Source organism: Epinephelus moara, chromosome 22 (assembly GCF_006386435.1).
Source record: "Epinephelus moara isolate mb chromosome 22, YSFRI_EMoa_1.0, whole genome shotgun sequence".
NCBI lineage: Eukaryota > Metazoa > Chordata > Actinopteri > Perciformes > Serranidae > Epinephelus > Epinephelus moara.
The window spans coordinates 12867662-12885419 of NC_065527.1; the positions used below are offsets into that span (position 1 = coordinate 12867662).

Here is a 17758-nt window from a genome sequence, read left to right on the forward strand (position 1 = left end):
GTGCACATGGGTGTGCATTGATATGTGTGATCAATGACTGTGGCCTGCACAATTGATCACAGGCTTGCTTCAGTTCAGCCATTGTTAAGCTAACTGCTGCGGTTTCTTCATATTTGCTGGTACCAATCCTCTCATGTGACTCTCACCAAGAAAACCATAAGTATATTTTCCAAAATGGCAACTTATCCCTTTATATAAATGTTGTTTAGCACTTTCTTGAGAGGCAGTGTTTTCATATGCATAAGCTATTTATAGACGCACACATTCCTATGCACACTATAGCAGGTATACAGACATAAAGAAAGACAGATTCACAGTCGATTGGTTCACCAATCTGTCTGGCTAAGAATAGAGCACGGAGTATGGAGGAGTCTGTGGGAGAGATTGGGAAAACATGATAGAGGCTGTGACTGAAAGTGAGAGCAAAAAAGATGGAGATGAAGGGATGAGAGATAGAGGAGAGGGAAAATTAAGATGTCAGTGAGCTGGAGGAAACACAAAGACAACGACGAGGGAGTGCCGCTAGCCGAGAGATGAGAAACAGAGAAGGGAGAGAAAGTGATCGCCGGTAAGCTTAGCTGGTGTTTGGTAACCTCTAAAAGCACCAGTGGGGAGGAGAAAGCTTTTACAGCCACGAGTGAGGTTTCAGTTTGTATGTGTCAGGAGAGCCAGTGACTCAATATGCTTCAAAAGAAAAACGAGGTGGTGGAGCGAGAGGGGGGTTGAGGGAGACAACAGAGCAGCAGTCTCACCTGAAATAGCAGCTCAATAGACTCAAGGAGGATTTTTCCATTAGTCATAGAGAATATGAATAGCTATCAAGTGTAGTCATCCTGTAAAATAGTTATTATGAAAGCGCGGTTACCACAGGTCAGATGCTGCAGTGATTCAACTTCCACTGTTCCTATTCTGAGAATTCACAGCTTTGTACCCACTGTTGCTCATTTTGTTCACAAGCCTTTTCTGAGCTGTCTTGATATGTAAGAATTTCTCTTTAGGGGTGAATTTTCCCTCGAAGGATCTGATCACCGTAAGCTCTCCAAAATATCTCCGCCAAAATTCCTACAGTGTGTTTCCTAGCTGTGACTCAGAAACAGAGCTAGAAGTAGGGCATGAGTGAGTCACCCCGAAAACACCCTGAGCACTAAAATGCCAGGTCTATTCTCTGGTGTAGGAGACCACGTAGAGGCTGCTTTTAACCCGTGGACATACTACTGTAATCTGTGGTCTTTTATTGTGTTATTGTTGGGGTTCTTTCTCCTGCCAAATCATCCCTCATCATGCTTAAATATCACAAAGCTGCTCAATCATTACAATTAGGATTATCGAGATATGGCAACTTCCCTGTCGGACATGCACGATACACAACATCTTCAGTAATGAGGCAGAAAATAAGCTGCAGCTGTAAATCTGAGTATTACAGGGGACAAAGACCTTCAGCCACAGTATATAACATGACAATGAATAAAGGGAAGCTCTGCACACACATGGTACAGGACTTTATCTAGAAGAAATTACCCAACACTTTTTTACTTATTTGGGATAGAAACAGAAACTCTTCAGCTATCTCCCATCTGCATCACATCATCCTGTTCTGTGGAGCTATCTCGATGTGGGGGAGCACACTGTTCACTTTGCAAGTATTTAGGAAACTACAAAGACTTTTTTATGTACACTGTAGTTCAGGCAAACTGATCGAAGCAGAGCCATAGCTAAACATTGTCCTGTCAACAGAGTTCCGCACAGTATCAGCACTGCTTTGCTTATCAGTAATAATAACCAGAACTGCAGGCTAACTTGAGCTAAGGACAGAAAACGGAAATGCCCACTGGATGCTAAGGCGTACTAAAGCTAGTCATATATCAAGATTTATGTTGTGAGCATACGGTTTCCAGAGCAGTTTAGGAGGACTTTCTATAGTTGTGAAAGCTGCATAGCTTCAATGAATCTGGGGGTCTACAGTGGAACGGTGGAATTACAATTTCCGAGTCCATCGCTTGATGTCATGGGGCCCAAAAACACTTTCCCATAGACGTACATTGGGAAAAAGACAAGGATAAATCAGTGGATACGAAATGACTCGTTTTACTTTCAGATTTTGATCCATTAGGTCCGATAACATTTGGAGAGTCTAGAAGACCAACACGATAACATACTTCTATCCTCATCAAAGTTAGCGCAGTGCTAAACCGTCTCCAGTGCACTTTGTCTATGGGCTAAATGATGCAGAAGCAGCGCCGTTCATCTGGGTGATTCTATATAAAGCAGTTGAATGTTTTTGGCTCTGTGCGTCACTAAGCACCTTTTATAGTAATGAACAAGGTCCTGCTTCCAACGCTGTTTCCAGCACTGCGTGGATCATTGCCCCCTCTGGATTGGAAGAGAGTTACTGCCTCAAGCGAGGGAGTTCAAGTATCTCAGGGTCTTGTTTATGAATCAGGGTAGAACGGAGCTCGAGATGGATTGGCGGTTTGGTGTGGCTTGATGCAGCGATGCAGGCGCTGCGCTGGACCATAACTGTGAAGAGGGAGTTGAGCCGGAAGGTAAAGGTTTTGATTTACTGGTCAATCTACGTCCCAACCCTCACCTATGGTCATGAACTCTGGGTAGTGACCAAAAGAATGAGATCGCGGATCCAAGCAGCCCAAATGAGTTTCTTCCGTGGGGTGGCTGGGCTCAGTCTTCGAGACAGGGTAAGGAGCTCGGACATCCGGAGGGAGCTCGGAGTAGAACACGCTGGATAGATTACATGTCTCATCTGGCCTGGGAACGCCTTGGGGTCCCCCAGGAGGAGCTGGAAAGTGTTGCTGAGGAGAGGGACGTCTGAAGTTTTGTGCTTGGCCTGCTGCCCCCGTGACCTGGCCCCGGGTAAGTGGATGAAAATGGATGGATGGATGTACAGTAAGTATAAAGATAAGTAGTACTGAGTTAGGTTAATCTACATTTTGCCAACAGGTAAGTGCAAGTACAAAGTGAAAGGACGGTATTATTTTTACGGCTCTTTAAGGACCTGCAGACACCCCTTAAATGTGCTTTACACACAGAAACAAAGCTTACAAGGATTTAATTATAGTATTTGGCATAAAAACAAAGGCACCTGTTTTATTTCATTGCAACACAAAATAAAACTGAGTCAGAAACCTGGAAAATAGGTTTCATAACATTACTGGCAGTGGTGAAAGCCCCTTCACATATCTTCACTCCCAGGCTGGAGCTAGAGTTCCAGTCAGCCAACTCAATAGTACACCCAGAAATGTGGCTGCTATGGTCTTGAGAACAAAGTTGGAATCAATTCAATAAGCAAACTAACAAGTATTCTCTTCCTGTGTCACATTTTTCCATCCCTGCCTCTGTGTCTTTTCCACATCTCTGGTTTATTTCCAACAGTATCTACAGCACCTCAGAAATAAACACGCAGAAGACAGAGAGATTTAAATTAAGGACATTTAAAAAAAGGAACTGACAAAGCGAGGTTGAGAAAATAAAGAGGATGGCTGCTGAGTGGGTTGTGAGAGCTAAATGGAGCAGAAAAGAGTGAGGTGATTGAGTGTGAATGTGCACCAGCCAATCACACACATATATAAACCAGAGACGGGAAGCTCAGAGTTGAAGCCTTTCACAAACAGACACATATCCACGCCTGGTGTCCTTTAATCTAACTCTCCTGGTGCACTGCATCTCATCAGAGGCGCTTGTTTCTCTGCGTCCCTCCGTGCAGACTGACAGTGTGCTGAGAGACGCTCTGCTGGCCCTGTTTTCACAGTCATGGATAAACCTGCTCAGGAGATAAGACAGTGTTCAGCGGAGGAGTGACTCACCCATTAAACCTGGGAAACCGCGCGTGTGTGTGTGTATGTGTGTGTGTGTGCTCTCTCCTCACCGATACCAATAATAGCAGGTAATAAATAGAACACAGACAGACCCAAAATGCCATCCTCAACACTCGCCTGTTACAAAACCCAGAATAATGAGACAATGACACAGTGGGAGTCGGATCTATGTACAGAGTTACACCATGGGAGAGGAACATACATCATGTATGTAGGAATGTATTAAAATAGCCTGTATCAAAGGATCTAAATATGGAAGCACACCTTATATAACAACAACATTGTTGTGAAAAGCGTACTGAAAGTGTGCCGATACAACAAAATCAAAGGTAACTTTATCTTCTATGCTGTCTGTATTTTATCCGTGTTCATCTTCGTAGGGTTTGTTCTTTAGCCTGTGTCTCTATTCTTTCATCAGCACCTTAATTCACATCTTAAGTGTAGAGTCATGTGAACTATAAAAGGTTAAAATAAGCATTCTGAGAAGCCAAATGAATTCATAATAAGGAATGAATCTGAGTTAGGACTCTCTAAAGTTACTCATTTTTGTTTGGAAACACCAGAGGGTACAATTAACACTAACAACTGTCACAGGTCTCAGCTGCTGTCTGAAAATGTTGACAAGGCTGCAGTCTAAAAAAAAAATATGTCCTTGTCCTACTTTAGACGTCTGAAGTCAGTGGATGAGAAGATGTTTAAATTGGAGTTTGTGGCCCATTGTCACATGCAGAATGCCGTACATCAGTTCAGACATTTACTCTATGCTTTTTGCAATATTACTTTTTACAGTGGAATATAACATTTTGGAAGGAGCTCATTATAGATAGAAAATATTGTTACACCCCTTGTGAGAGCCACTTAAGCACATATTTCTATTTAGTAAAAATGTCTGTGTTGATATGACGTATCATATAGGTTCTGCTGTCATAAGTTTACACAACCGTTTCTGTATATTTTGAATGGTGTATGGTGGTGGACTACACTAAAGTCATGTTTATATTTACTTTATTTATGTGTTAGAATACAGGCACATTTACACCAGGTATGGTGTCGTAAGGTAGTTTAGTGCACATGACAAAAAGGAGAGTTGGTAGTGGACCATACGAGATGTATTTCAGCCGGGAACACTTTTGTCAAAGAAAATTTTATTTCCATTTGCAGTATTATATTTGGTGGTATGGCTCTGTTCTGGGGCCCCTCTGTCTTTCCTCGGGCCTACGCAGAAAGCCTCTTCCACACGCCAATGTGGAAAGCCCAAGGCGGAGAGAGCAAACCTCTCTGCCCTTCCACGTGCAAATGAGGAAAGCCTGAGGCAGAGAGCACACCTCCCTGCCCTTCCATGCGCCTACATGAAAGGCAGTTCTGTTCCCCCCGGGAACAGAACAGAGCAGCATCAATGACAAACAGAAATGACACTGATAAGTCAGACACAGCATGAAAAGGAGGAGGAGGTTTAAATAGGGCGCCATGAATGAGAATCGCCAATTGGTTGCATAGAAAGGAATCATGTGATCTATCAGCTGACTCCCTTCCATCCATAAGCTGCTCCATCTGTTGATTGGTCTGTTTGAGATCAGCTGATGTAGCTGGGATGTTAGCTGAGCTTGACATCGTGTCCTGCCTCAACGAACACTATGCTCAACTTTTGGAAGGACTTGGCCTGTTGTTTTGTTTTTCTACTTTTGTATTCTCAGTAAACTTCGTTCGACTTTTTCCCTGCCTCATGCGAATACTGTGGATCTTGTGAAAAGGAACAGAAACATGAGTCCAAACCGAGACACCTCACAAACTAAGTGGCCTAGGAACTTTAGTGTGAGGAAACAGCCACTACACCCCTAACAAGGACTACTGAAACGAGTACTGGACGATAATCAAGCCACAGTTGCCAAACGTTTGAAGCCCACTAAGAACCTCCAATGGAAGGGGCCTAAATGTGGAAACTTCTGCCATTTTGGTGTTTTCAAGTGGTTTTATTGTTGCCGCAAAGACAACAAGATCACTTTCTGGTTTCCTCATAGCCTAGCAACTACAAAAGTTTGCAGTTACTTCAGGTGTTCCTCTACTGTAGGTAATAACGGCAAAGAACTTTCATTGCTAAGTGGGGATGACTGCGCTAGTTACCGGGAAAAACAAAAGTGCTGTCCTCGTTCTGTCTGCAATGACTGACGTACTTCCTTTGTGCCGTGAATTGAGCCATCATGTTCAGTAAGACCGTCCCTGGTGGAAGACAAATTTGCATAGTGACAGTGACAGTGAGGCTTATAGGGAACCAATCAAAACGCAGATGGTGTCTTTACAGTATAGCCATTACATAGTGTAATCAAAATTTACCTCATAATGATAAATTAAAGCAATAAACTTTAATATCTGAGAAGAGAAAATGTAACTACACAATTCTCCTTCTTAAGAGTTCAAATAAATGTGACACTAGCTGTTTTTTACAGTTCGGAAACTATGTCTACAAACCCCCCTGCTTTGCTTACCTAAGAGCTTACTGGGACAAATTCTGCTGATAGTTGTAAATTGACTGGATCCAATTCAAGAAATGGATCACGGCTAGAACATACCCTGCAGGAACCCTGACACAATAACAACACCATAACCACATTATCTCCTAATAGCGCTTTAATGGTGAGACGCTGACATATTCTCCCACTGTCTCCGTTCACTTTGTCTTTTTTACATCTTTGCGTCTCTATCAGCCACCTCAGTGTTCTGTCACTTTCTCTGTGCCTCCCCATTCATTCTGTTTAGTCACTCACTATAAATCTTATTATTTAACACAGAAAGAACAAATAATACGATTTTTAGTAGAGACGACTTATTTAGAGTCATGAAACGGATGCAATGCATTTAGAATAACTACAAAAAAACAGAATAAAGGCATTTAATAGACTTAGTGGAGTGCTTTGAGTCTCTCTTTTGCCAATGCAACCACCATAACATACAACAACAAATTACTCAATAATATCAGGTACCAATAAACTAATTAACGACACAAGACATAAGGTTGGTCTCTGCTGTTTTGCATTCCATTTATTTTTACTATTCCCATCCAAAGTCCAAATTACTTCCCTCACACACCTCGTCTCTGGGGACCAATTCAACCTGTGGCTTATCGCCTATTAGGTGACCAACCGAGCGCAGCATGGTGACGGCACCTGGGCCAGTCAATCAGCCAATCAATGCACATGTCACTCGGAACATGGAGCAGCGACAGCTGACCAGATTGGGCCATTAATGACTGCCAGGAAGGAACACAAAGAGGATCTTAATGGAACTCGACCCGGTGAGGAGGAATATTTGCGTCGTTCTGTTCGTCTGTCTGTGTGACCTTCTGTCTGTGTGTCTGGTTGTGTGGGCCACCCAACTAATTATACACTTTTTTTTTGCCTCTAGCTGGTATGAATTATGAGGAAGGGAAAACAGCAGATTAGAGCAGCCCATTTCGGCCTCTCCGGGTCATTGAGTAAACAGCCTTGTTTGTCTCCGGGAACAGATTCCCTGGCTCGGCCTTGTAAAGTTGTGAGGACATGGTCAATTCCTAGTACAACAGTGACATAAACGTGTTGTTGGATTGTGACACAAAATAATTTACGTAACATTTAGGTATGTGGTTCAATTTAACCTAAATCAATTGAAACATTATTTTTTAGCCTACCTGAGATAATGCCAAATAAGGATGAGCCAATCTGACTTTTTCTCCCCAATACCGAAACTCAGGCTGCCTGCCAATAAGAATACCAATGCTCTCCCAAGAACCTGTCATGAGGAAGCTGAAGATGATCCGGCTATAACAAGGAGAGATGTGGTATGGATGGAATAGGAAGGAGCGGTGCATGATACTGTGATTTCATTCCAGGCGCGATGTCTTCCTCTGGCAGCTGAGAACATCTAAATTTAGACACACCCCTCATCTCCCCTTCCTCTTCTCTACATCCTCAGCCCCTCCTAGCCTCCTCATCCACACTTTCCCCTCCATTGTGCTCTCCTCATCACCACGAACGCAGAGACACGAAAGCCCCTGTGGTGAAAATATCGACAGCCCTCCCTGCGTCAGACAAGTGTCAGCTGTGCCTCAGTGCACTGAGCTCTTTGTGTTTGTTTGTGTGTGTGTGTGTGTGTGTGTGTGTGTGTCTGTGTCTGTGTCTGTGTATTGAGTGGTAGAGCGACAGCCATCTCACACTGATGGGAGCTAAAAACAGGTAATGATACATGATAATGATACAGGATTTAAGTAAGTGTGTGTGCGCATGTGATCGGCTGTGTGTGTTTGTTCCTGTGCACACTGCCCATTAGCCATATGGTGGCCATGTCAGAGCTGGCATGATAACATGTATGATTCAAGTAAGCACACACATTTTTTTTAATGTTTTCATCCTCATTCCTTTCCTCTGAAATGGTCTCTTTCCTCTCACGAATCTTTCAGAAGTTATACAAGAAGTTCAGATTAGAAAGGACAGAGCTGCTTCGACAGGACGGACACCTGTCACTCATTTTATTTCATGTGTCATATACTGCAGCTGATTCTGTAAAGACACCATTCGGCATTGGTGTGTTTAGTTTGACATATTTTTCTAAGATGTGTTCAATTAGAAAGATATATTAGCTCTAATGGGAAACTTGGAAGTTTAACTTTACCGTTACAGTTATAACTTGTATGTGACTGTTCTGTTTTTAAATTTATTTCACTTGGACCAATTTTAGTCATGATTGTATTTATTGTGTGGTTTATTTGATAGTAAAATGTTGTCTGGGCTATGTTATCTCTACTTTCTTTACATCAAGAACCACTGTTATAATAAGCCTTGGAATTTATGGTGTCACTCTTGACATTTTTGCAGCTGTGTGTGATTTCGTGCTGCACCTAAAGATTATTTTATTTATTGATTGTGGAAATTTTTGGTCGATACCAATGTTTAATTTAATAATTGTGTTTTTGTTGTTATTTATTTCCCCTTTTGTACCAGGGGAATCTGTTTTAAAGTCATACAGTCCATCATTACACTTCACGCTTTAAATGAGCACAAATTCAGAATTCAGAATTCATAAAACCTTTAAAATAACCTTCTTTCACATGAAAAACATCTTTAAACAACTGCTTCAAAAGCCTTTTTACTATATGTATAATAATTCTCTAACATCAAATGTATATTGTTGTATAAATAAATACATTTCTCCTTCAAACAGCTGTATTTATTCAAGTTTCTCACCAAAAACTAGATTTTTCAAGATTACATTTGAACATCCCGCCAATTTGTTGTTCTGGGGAAGATCTCTGTTCATCCAAAACAGGTTTTCTATTGTCCCCAGGGCGGAGGGACACAGTTAGTCATCAAGCCCTGTTTTTTAGTCTGCACAACACTGATGTGATTCAACATCTTATTTGCCGATATGCTGATGGCAGCTAACAAGGCAGGAATCGCCCTGATACCGATGTTTGGCCAATAAATCGGTGCTTCCCTAGTGAAAAATGGTCATTACAACTTCCCAGAGTCCAACTGTTACAGGGTCAATTATAGTGCAGTAACATGTGGAACAAAGTCAAATGCACATTTGTAATATTAAGTGTTATAATTACACAAAATTTGTTTCAGTTACCATTACCTGACACTTAGGCCTCCATAGTAAATATGTGGAACATCTGATACTCTGCACCCCTACACTCACCTTTGGGGGTACCCCACCTATAAAGGGGTGTCTCCTGCCTTACATCTCCCCTTTTGCTGTTGTTCTCCATGGGAGAGGTAAGTGACATTGCTCTTGTGGTAATTTCCGTGTTTAAGCGCTGTTTATAATTTAATTTTATGCTAACATAATCCTGTGTCACTTTATTTGTGTAGGGGCTCGAGTTATATGGTCGTGTTTGACAGAGGATTTTATTTTTACCTCTTGTTGTCAGGGATAAACAAAGATCGCCTCCAAAGATATCCACGGTCTAGGCCTCTTCATATCAACACAATACAGACAACACTAGAGTCCACTGGTTACACAGCTCCCAAGGTGACTGCTTTAAATGTCTTGTTGGTGTGACCAACAAACCCAAATATATTCACTTTAATTTCACAGAAATTACGGAGATATTTAAGGTTTGTAAAAATAAATGGATAAACACATATTAACAGTATATTGGCTTAAACTAGGGAAATAATTTTAGCATTGGTACAGAAACTAATGAACATATTAAAAAGGTCCCAGTCTGCCACACGAAGACAAGCAACAACCCTCAGATGTTGTAATAAGACTGAGTGTCCTCACAGATTTAGATGTACGCACTGTACTACCACAAAGCGATCAGGCGAGCAGAGAGACACATGCAGACAGCATTCTGAAAAGGTTACAGTTCAACGTACTGGAAGGAGAAACATAATGTGCTAACAGGATGTGGGGAAATGAACAGCGTGCTTCTTATCAACAGAGGAATGAAGAAAGAAATTAACTGTATTGAAATGAGCTGCATCCCCTGCCCCCTCCTGGCCCTGCCTCTCAGCCTGTACCGAGCCTCGGTGTGTGACATGTTTTTCCCCATTTCCCACCAGGAGCGAGAGGGTTTGTGCTCGCTGCCGAGGCACAAAGCGACAAACATGTTTGTTGCTGCTGCACAGTATATGTAATTATACCCCACAGGACACATAACACCACCACCACTGCCATCATACATACTATCTGCCACTGCTTCCTCCAACACTCGCTGGTGTTAGCGGCTTTTAAAATTAACTCATTACATTACAATGAAAGGTAAAGCCACTGAGGGCTTGTTGAATTACATATCACAGGTACAACAGAGGCAGGGCATCAAATGCCCTTTGGAGTGGATTATGCTGATGTTATTGTGCATACAGTGAAACAATCACTGCTCTGTCAGACCAGTGTTGGGTTCTGTTTAACAATGAAACTGCAGCAGGAAAGCTTTTAATCATTTTAAGAGCATCAGTGTTTTGAAATGTAAAAGCAAAGCCAGAATGGTTATTAAATGTCTTACCGAATTAAGAATTGAATATGAATATGATTTGCAGCTTCACATCTGAACCCAAATTGAAACAAAAGATTGATATTCCCATACTTTATAAAACAGACAAAGCAAAAAGGGGCAGGGGAAACAGTGGAGGCTGAGAATAAGAAGAATGGACAGAGGGGTGATGAGGAAAGGAAGCAGGAAGGGACAAAAGGCGTCAGATGTCACAATGACCTCACACAAATGGCACAAAAAGGACAAGAAAGAAAAATATCTTGGGAGTATTTGATCGGGACTCAAAGGTCAAAATGACACTTGCACTGGCAGTAAAGCTTAACGCAAGGAGTTTACATCCATCAGAATCATTTCAGACTGTTAACTGACCTTGCTGGTTGAGCTGTTGTGTGCTCTTGCTCCACTGTGACAACCCCACAATGGCCACCATCTTGGCACCCAGACTGGAGCGCCGTTTCTTGTTGCCAGCCAATGATGCGGAGTCCGGTCCCCCGCTGCCGGGACTCTTCTCCAGGCTGTACATGGCCCCCGAGATGCTGGAAGAGCGCACCACGTTCCGAGCTGCCGCGCTGAGCCCGCTAAGGCCGCTCAGCCCACCCGGGCTGGGCACCTCCACAGAGCTGCTGAGCATCATGGTCCTGCTGGACTGGAGGGCCGATAGGCTGGGGGGAGGGGGAGGAAAGTTGGAGCGTGGGCTGAGGAAGGGAGATAAAAAAGAGGGTGTAAGTAGAGAGGAGAGGTTGAAGGTGGGAGGCGTGTAACAGCTCAAATAAAAGGACAACTTGATGTGAAGTGTGTCTGATGAAATATAGAATACTAGCTTGTCTTACAGCTGCAGCACCTCCCCGAGGCGGAAGGACGCCCAGTTTGAATTTCAACCACAGTTTGGTTTTCAATAAAATTTGCCACGTATTGCCGAGGCAGCAGAAATGACTTCCTACCTCATAAAAGACAAATAAAAAGCGAAAAGCTCCGAAAAGCCTTTCTGATCTCAAATAGTTTTGCAAACTGAGGAAACAAAGAACACAAAGGTCAGCAGACGAGGACAGTGCAGATGGCAGCAGACTGTTCAAGTGAGTTAAGAAATGTCTCAAGTCACACACACACACATACACAAACGCACACAAATGTCAGGGCTGGCCTGCTGTTGAGGGGTGACCCTGTCAGCTGGTATTTGTCTTGTGTGGGTTTTTTTGGATTCTTATTCTGTGTCTGACCTTAAACAGTGACACATGATAAACTCTACAGCTCAAGTCATCACTGGTTGGCTGAATCCTGGGAGGACAACAGTGTGTGTGCGCACACTCTTGCTTTACTTTGATAAACTTCGTAATAAATCTCACTGACGCACGCACAGGTACAGCTCTCACAACAGGCCTTTTTTCACCGTGGACATTTTGGCATGTCATAGTAGGAAAAGCACCTGTGTTACTAATAACTTAATGATGGCTCCGTTCTATTCAGCTTTGACAGCGTGACAGTGAGCCAGAATCTGAAACTGAAGCAGCCATCGTTAAATTTTATTGCCCCTGTGCTTATACTAATGTGACATGTCAAAATGTCTTCTGTAGAAAAAAGGACTATTATCCTTCAGCATCTCTATCTCTCTCCTTTACAGTCCTCCGTCTGTCCTTTCCTTTTCTCTCCCCTAACTTTAGAGTGATTATACTGAGGCTAAACCAACAGCCAAAGGGAACATTAAATATGCAGATGCACTGTGGCCAACATCGTGTTTTCACACTGCTTTTTTAATAGTTCTCGTTCTTCACTACTCCTCTTCCATATAACTTCTCTTGCCACTTGCTTTATCATTATGGCCCCCGCTATATTTTTTGTCCTCTTTCTTCTCCTGTTTTTTTTTTTTTTTGACACAGAAAGTACAGCAATGCAGTCTTTTCCTGTCTCAGAACCTACGTAAGCGCCTTGCAAAAGCTCAGGTGTTTTATATGCTTCAACACACCAGCATGCGTTTTATGCATTAGCATTTAACATGATTAATGCCGTGGCTCAAATCACATACTTCTGTACATGTGATTTGTTAGGGCATAAATTAGCGTGTTCACAGTGCACTATGAGTACCCACATGGTGGAGTGTGGAACGTTGGACACTGCTCACCCTCAAGGGTCACCATTGCCTATGTAGCAGAAGGGGGACTGCAAACATATTTCAAACTTGTGAAATGTCAGCTGACAACTACAGTGAACACCGAAGCATTGTACAAATAAAAATGTATTTTTCCCTACCATTACACTGACGTCAAATGTGCGTCCTGATTTCGCCAAGCGGTTGTTGTCCTGAGAACATCATTTTGTATGATAACCCTGGGACAACAACTGCCTCAGCCAATCGACGTTTGTGATGTCATCAAACCCTGCAAACCCTGCACCAAAATGGCTGTGCAAAGAAGCGCAAATTACAACATGAGACCCAACCTGCAAGTTTTACTTTAGTTTACACTAGTCTGCTACTACAGAAATTAAAAGTTATATTTGCTTTTTAAATTAATTGTTAGTATTTTGCCACCATGGAAATAAGCTCACATTAGCTTGCAAGGGTGAGCTAACAGTTAGCCAGCTAGGACGCTAGCTGCTTAGTATTAACTCCTTGATCATATCAGAATGCTCTAACGTTAACTTTTATTTCAGCTCATTTTAGAACGGCCACTACAAGAAAATGTGTTATTTAATTGGATTGTCAAAGGGACAGGGAGTCATAGATGTTGGTTTCTGACTGCCAGAGTTTGTGAGCTAGCTGTAGTGCGCTAGTATTAGCATGCTAAAATTTGCACGCTAGCGTTAGCGTGCTAGCCCGCCAACTGTATCCTTAATTTTCTTTCAGGATTGTGCCCGTTGTCAAAAAGTATTGCATAATGAATCTACAGTGCATGATAAACCAAGAACACCTTTTTGTGTGATGGCCTTTTTAAATGAGAAGTGGGGGTTACTTACTGACTTAAATGATCAAGCAATTGATTAGTAGAAAGAATTAACTAGCTAGGTAGCATGCTAGCTAGCAGTCTCTGTTATATGATGTCTTCAGGCCATCAAATCAATGTTGACCTCAAGTCATAATTGCTTTATCCTTTAGCAATTGATAAGCAGACAGCAATAACTAACTAGCTAGCATTCTAGATAGTTAAAAGTTGTTGACTTCCACTTTAGAGCAGATGTAATATTTTTCATATTTAAAAAGGCACTGGAAAAATATCGAGGGATACTCAAGGCAATTTTTGGGCAATATCGCAACAGATATGTCAACACTCAAGCATTTTTCATATTACCATAGCAAGTTTGTTGCCATGCCATGTAGGCTTTTTTTGTGTTACATGGCGTTGTCTTCAGACCATCATATAGATGTTTAAGAGTCATCATTGCTTTATTGTCCGTTAAATGTTGTTGTCTTTAGACCATTGTATTAATAACATCCTCAAGTCATCGTAGCTTTATTCGCGGTTATATGGTGTTGTCTTTCGACTACCATATGGATGTTGACTTCAGGTCGTTGTAGCTTTATTGTGTTACTATGGTGTCTTCAGAAGATGAAGAATAATTCTACATTGATGACACATTATTGCAAGCCCATTATGTTCTTAATAACAATGACAATAAAAATGCCCATCTCTAGCTGTTGAGACTTTTCACACAAAACTGCAAATTTAAACCTCATGTTGGCATGAAGTCAAAGGATCACCAAAACATCCATCATCCAGGGACCATGAATGTCAGTAAATGTCATGGCAATCCATGAAACAGTTGTTAAAATACCAACCAACCACCCAACTGGCGATGCCATCTCTTGAGATGTGCCTCTAATGCAACTAAAGGACATCAGTTTAAATAATCTGCCTCTAATCGCAGGAAATGCTGCACAACTTCCTTAAAGCACTCAGTCATAAATAATACATATGCAGTACAGTGAATTTGTCCTTAATGCGACTTTCAGATTGAAGACGTAAATGCCCTGTGCTTCAGATGTCTCTGTAAATCATCATCATCATCGCCCTGCTCTGTCACACGAACACAGCCATGATGCTTACAGCCCAAAAAATGTTGCTGACCGACACTTTTTGTGGGGATTCATTTAGCATTACCACAATAACCGAAGTGGGTGCTATTGAGGGACAATGAACTGATGTAGCAAAGGGCAAATTTTGGCATTTTGTAATGAAACTCATAATAATAGCCAAGTGGTGGACTGCGTGCTTTGTAAAGAGCTACTGCCGTGACATTTGTTATGAGTGGAAAAGGGTACCGAGGGGAAAGAAAGAGGGAGAGAGGGAAGGTAGGGGCAGGGAATCTGAACATCAGGTGAGCCTATATGCCCTTATTTTCCTCTCCTTTCTTTTTTGCCTTCCCTCTCTTCCCCGCTCACCCTCTCTTTTCTATTCCAGCCCATGTGCACTTCTCTGCGGCTCTCTGGGGGGTCTCTGTACTTCGAGCAGAGCGGGAGAAAATGAGGATGGAGGAGGGACAGAGAAGGCTGCGAGAGAGAGGGGACAAACAGAATAACTCTGGTTTCAGAGAGCCACGCGGACCGAGAAGAACAAGTGGGGGAAGACGAAGGACAGGGTGATAGACGTGGGAGGAGAGGATGCTTCATAATGAATGGACACAGAGAAAAACACTGCAGGAAGCTGGGGCCTGATCTGTGAGAATTAATGGAGTGAAAGCAGGAGAAGAAGAGGGAGATGTGATAGTGACAACAACTGAGACATGCATCCATTCCTGTTCTCCTCTTAATGATGAGATCCTCGGTCTGAGTGTGTGTGTGTGAGTGTGTGTGCAACAGAGTGAACTCAAGTGTATACTGTACAGTATATATGTTTTGCCCAGAGGACATGTACACTGACAAGTGACACTGGTGGCTGTGTTGGTTTCATATNACAAAAAATTTAATCTTTATGACACTTAAATACAATTTGCATAATAATTTGGAACGCAGTGTATATGTTTTGCCCAGAGGACATGTACACTGACAAGTGACACTGGTGGCTGTGTTGGTTTCATATCCACAGAGCTGAAGTTTCACTGCTTAGTTGTGAGTTTGATGTGCAGATATTTAGCAAGTTAAAGGCATAGTTTAACATTTTATGAAATACACTTATTTGTAGACTTACACTTTGAAGCTAGAGATGGTGGACAATCAGAAAACACAGCTGGGTATCATGTGGATGTTTTCCAATACCAGTGCCAAAAAACCCTGACCTAACTGCAATGATTTACACTAAATAACAATGTGACAGTACTAATAACAGCAAAATCCATTTTGAGTTGGGATTAATAATTGTCTCCCTAAAGGCCCTGACACACTAAGACAATGGTCGGCCATTGGTGAGCATTTGCCACCCTCATCCGCACTAGTCGGCTTTTTTTCTGTCAATTCAACACGTTGAATCGGCGTCGGAGTCAAATGAAGTCAGTCTAAATGCACCCGCAAAGTCTGGGAGTCTGCAAAGTATGGACATATGGATCCAGCCTACCTTTGTTTGTTTACTTTGCGGCTAACACTCTTCACTTTAATTAGCAGGTGGCGAGCAAGACACACAAACTCAGCTTGGGTCTTGAAGAGTTGTGGCATTTATTCACTGTCAGATAGCCACAACTGTACAAACATTCCCTGGAAAATCTAACTTCTTTCTCTCTGCTCAAGTTGCCGCAGCACCACCTTCACATGTCAACGTCACACACATGCTCGCTTTCTCTTTGTTCAACCTCACACTTGCTATGCACACTATCTGGCAGTGGAATGAGACACTGAAATCGGCATTGTGATTTGGTGTGGTAGGTACCGGTTGTAAAGGATCCAGTGTACACTCATACTTGAGGTCTACTTGCTTGGACTTATCAGTCAGCTGTTTACTTACACAGTTAAGTCGAGCTACGGTTATAGCTTGATTAGACCATTTAATTGGACTATTGTCGTTGTCCCAGTGTACATGCACGAGAGGGGAATCGATTTATTAACTCAAGTATGTCCGACTCCGCTACAATAGGTGGCGATATGCCCCCTTTCAGCTTGTTAGTACCTTTTTCTAGCTGACCGATTACATCACAGACCAGTGTTTTCCTTCTATCCATGTATTTTGAAATATTTAACTCTTTCAGCTGACACAGCATGAACTGTGTCTCCTTGTCCGTACAAAGATGCACACCTCTGGACGTAGATAACACCATGTTGTTACTGGTTTCTTCTTCTTCGTTATGCATTTAATGCTGTTTGACTTCCAGGTCAAAGCCCAGGACGGAAACTGTGGAGCATGTGCAGAGCATCTAGGCCAGTTTGGGTTCAATTGACTGTATACAAGCAGGTGTAATTCAACTCCCAATCGCATTATCTCGGTGTGTTAGTCCGACTTTGAGAAATTCGATTGAGTACGACTTTAGTTAGACAATCAGTACGTCATGTAAACATATTTTCCATATATTTACAATTATTAAGTATTCATTCTTGGCCAAAAAAGGCAGAGTAAATAGAGGTAAAACATTTCTAAGTTTTCAAAGAGTTTCTTATCTTGTGCTGTGTGAACTCCGTAGCTTATGAATCAAGCCACAGAGGACAATAAAATATTGGAGTACTCTTGTCAATATTAAGTTCAAATAAAGAAAAATCAGCCTGTAGGTATAAACTCTGTTGTTATGTTGGACATGAATAATAGCTGATTTAAAAAAATCCCCACACCTGCATTTAAGAGTATTTCAATCTTCAAAGATGTCGCCATGTACCTGTCCCCACACTGTGTTTTGCTGGACCTAAAGGTACAACCAGGAGCCCATCTATCTTCATCTCCGTGCCAGACATATCCCCTGCCATATGTCTCTGTGCTCTCTAACGTCTCATCTCAGAGCTCATTTATTTCTCCTCCCGTCAGCAAACTGTCCCCCCCTCCACCCAGCCTGGTGGCCATCAGCCCCTCAGCCGCACCTCAACACCACCTGTCTCCGCCCAACACCGACCCCT

The 17758-nt window shown here is 42.3% G+C and overlaps 1 protein-coding gene across 1 annotated transcript in view; it reads right to left on the minus strand.

Moving 5' to 3' along the window:
- rims3 (regulating synaptic membrane exocytosis 3) overlaps positions 1-17758 on the minus strand; it is a 47734-nt gene that overhangs the window by 18489 nt on the left and 11487 nt on the right. Inside the window, exon 2 of the mRNA XM_050034476.1 lies at positions 11170-11495. Coding sequence (XP_049890433.1) covers positions 11170-11434 — 265 coding nt within the window. The 5' untranslated portion in view covers positions 11435-11495. The remainder of the gene's footprint in view (positions 1-11169; positions 11496-17758) is intronic.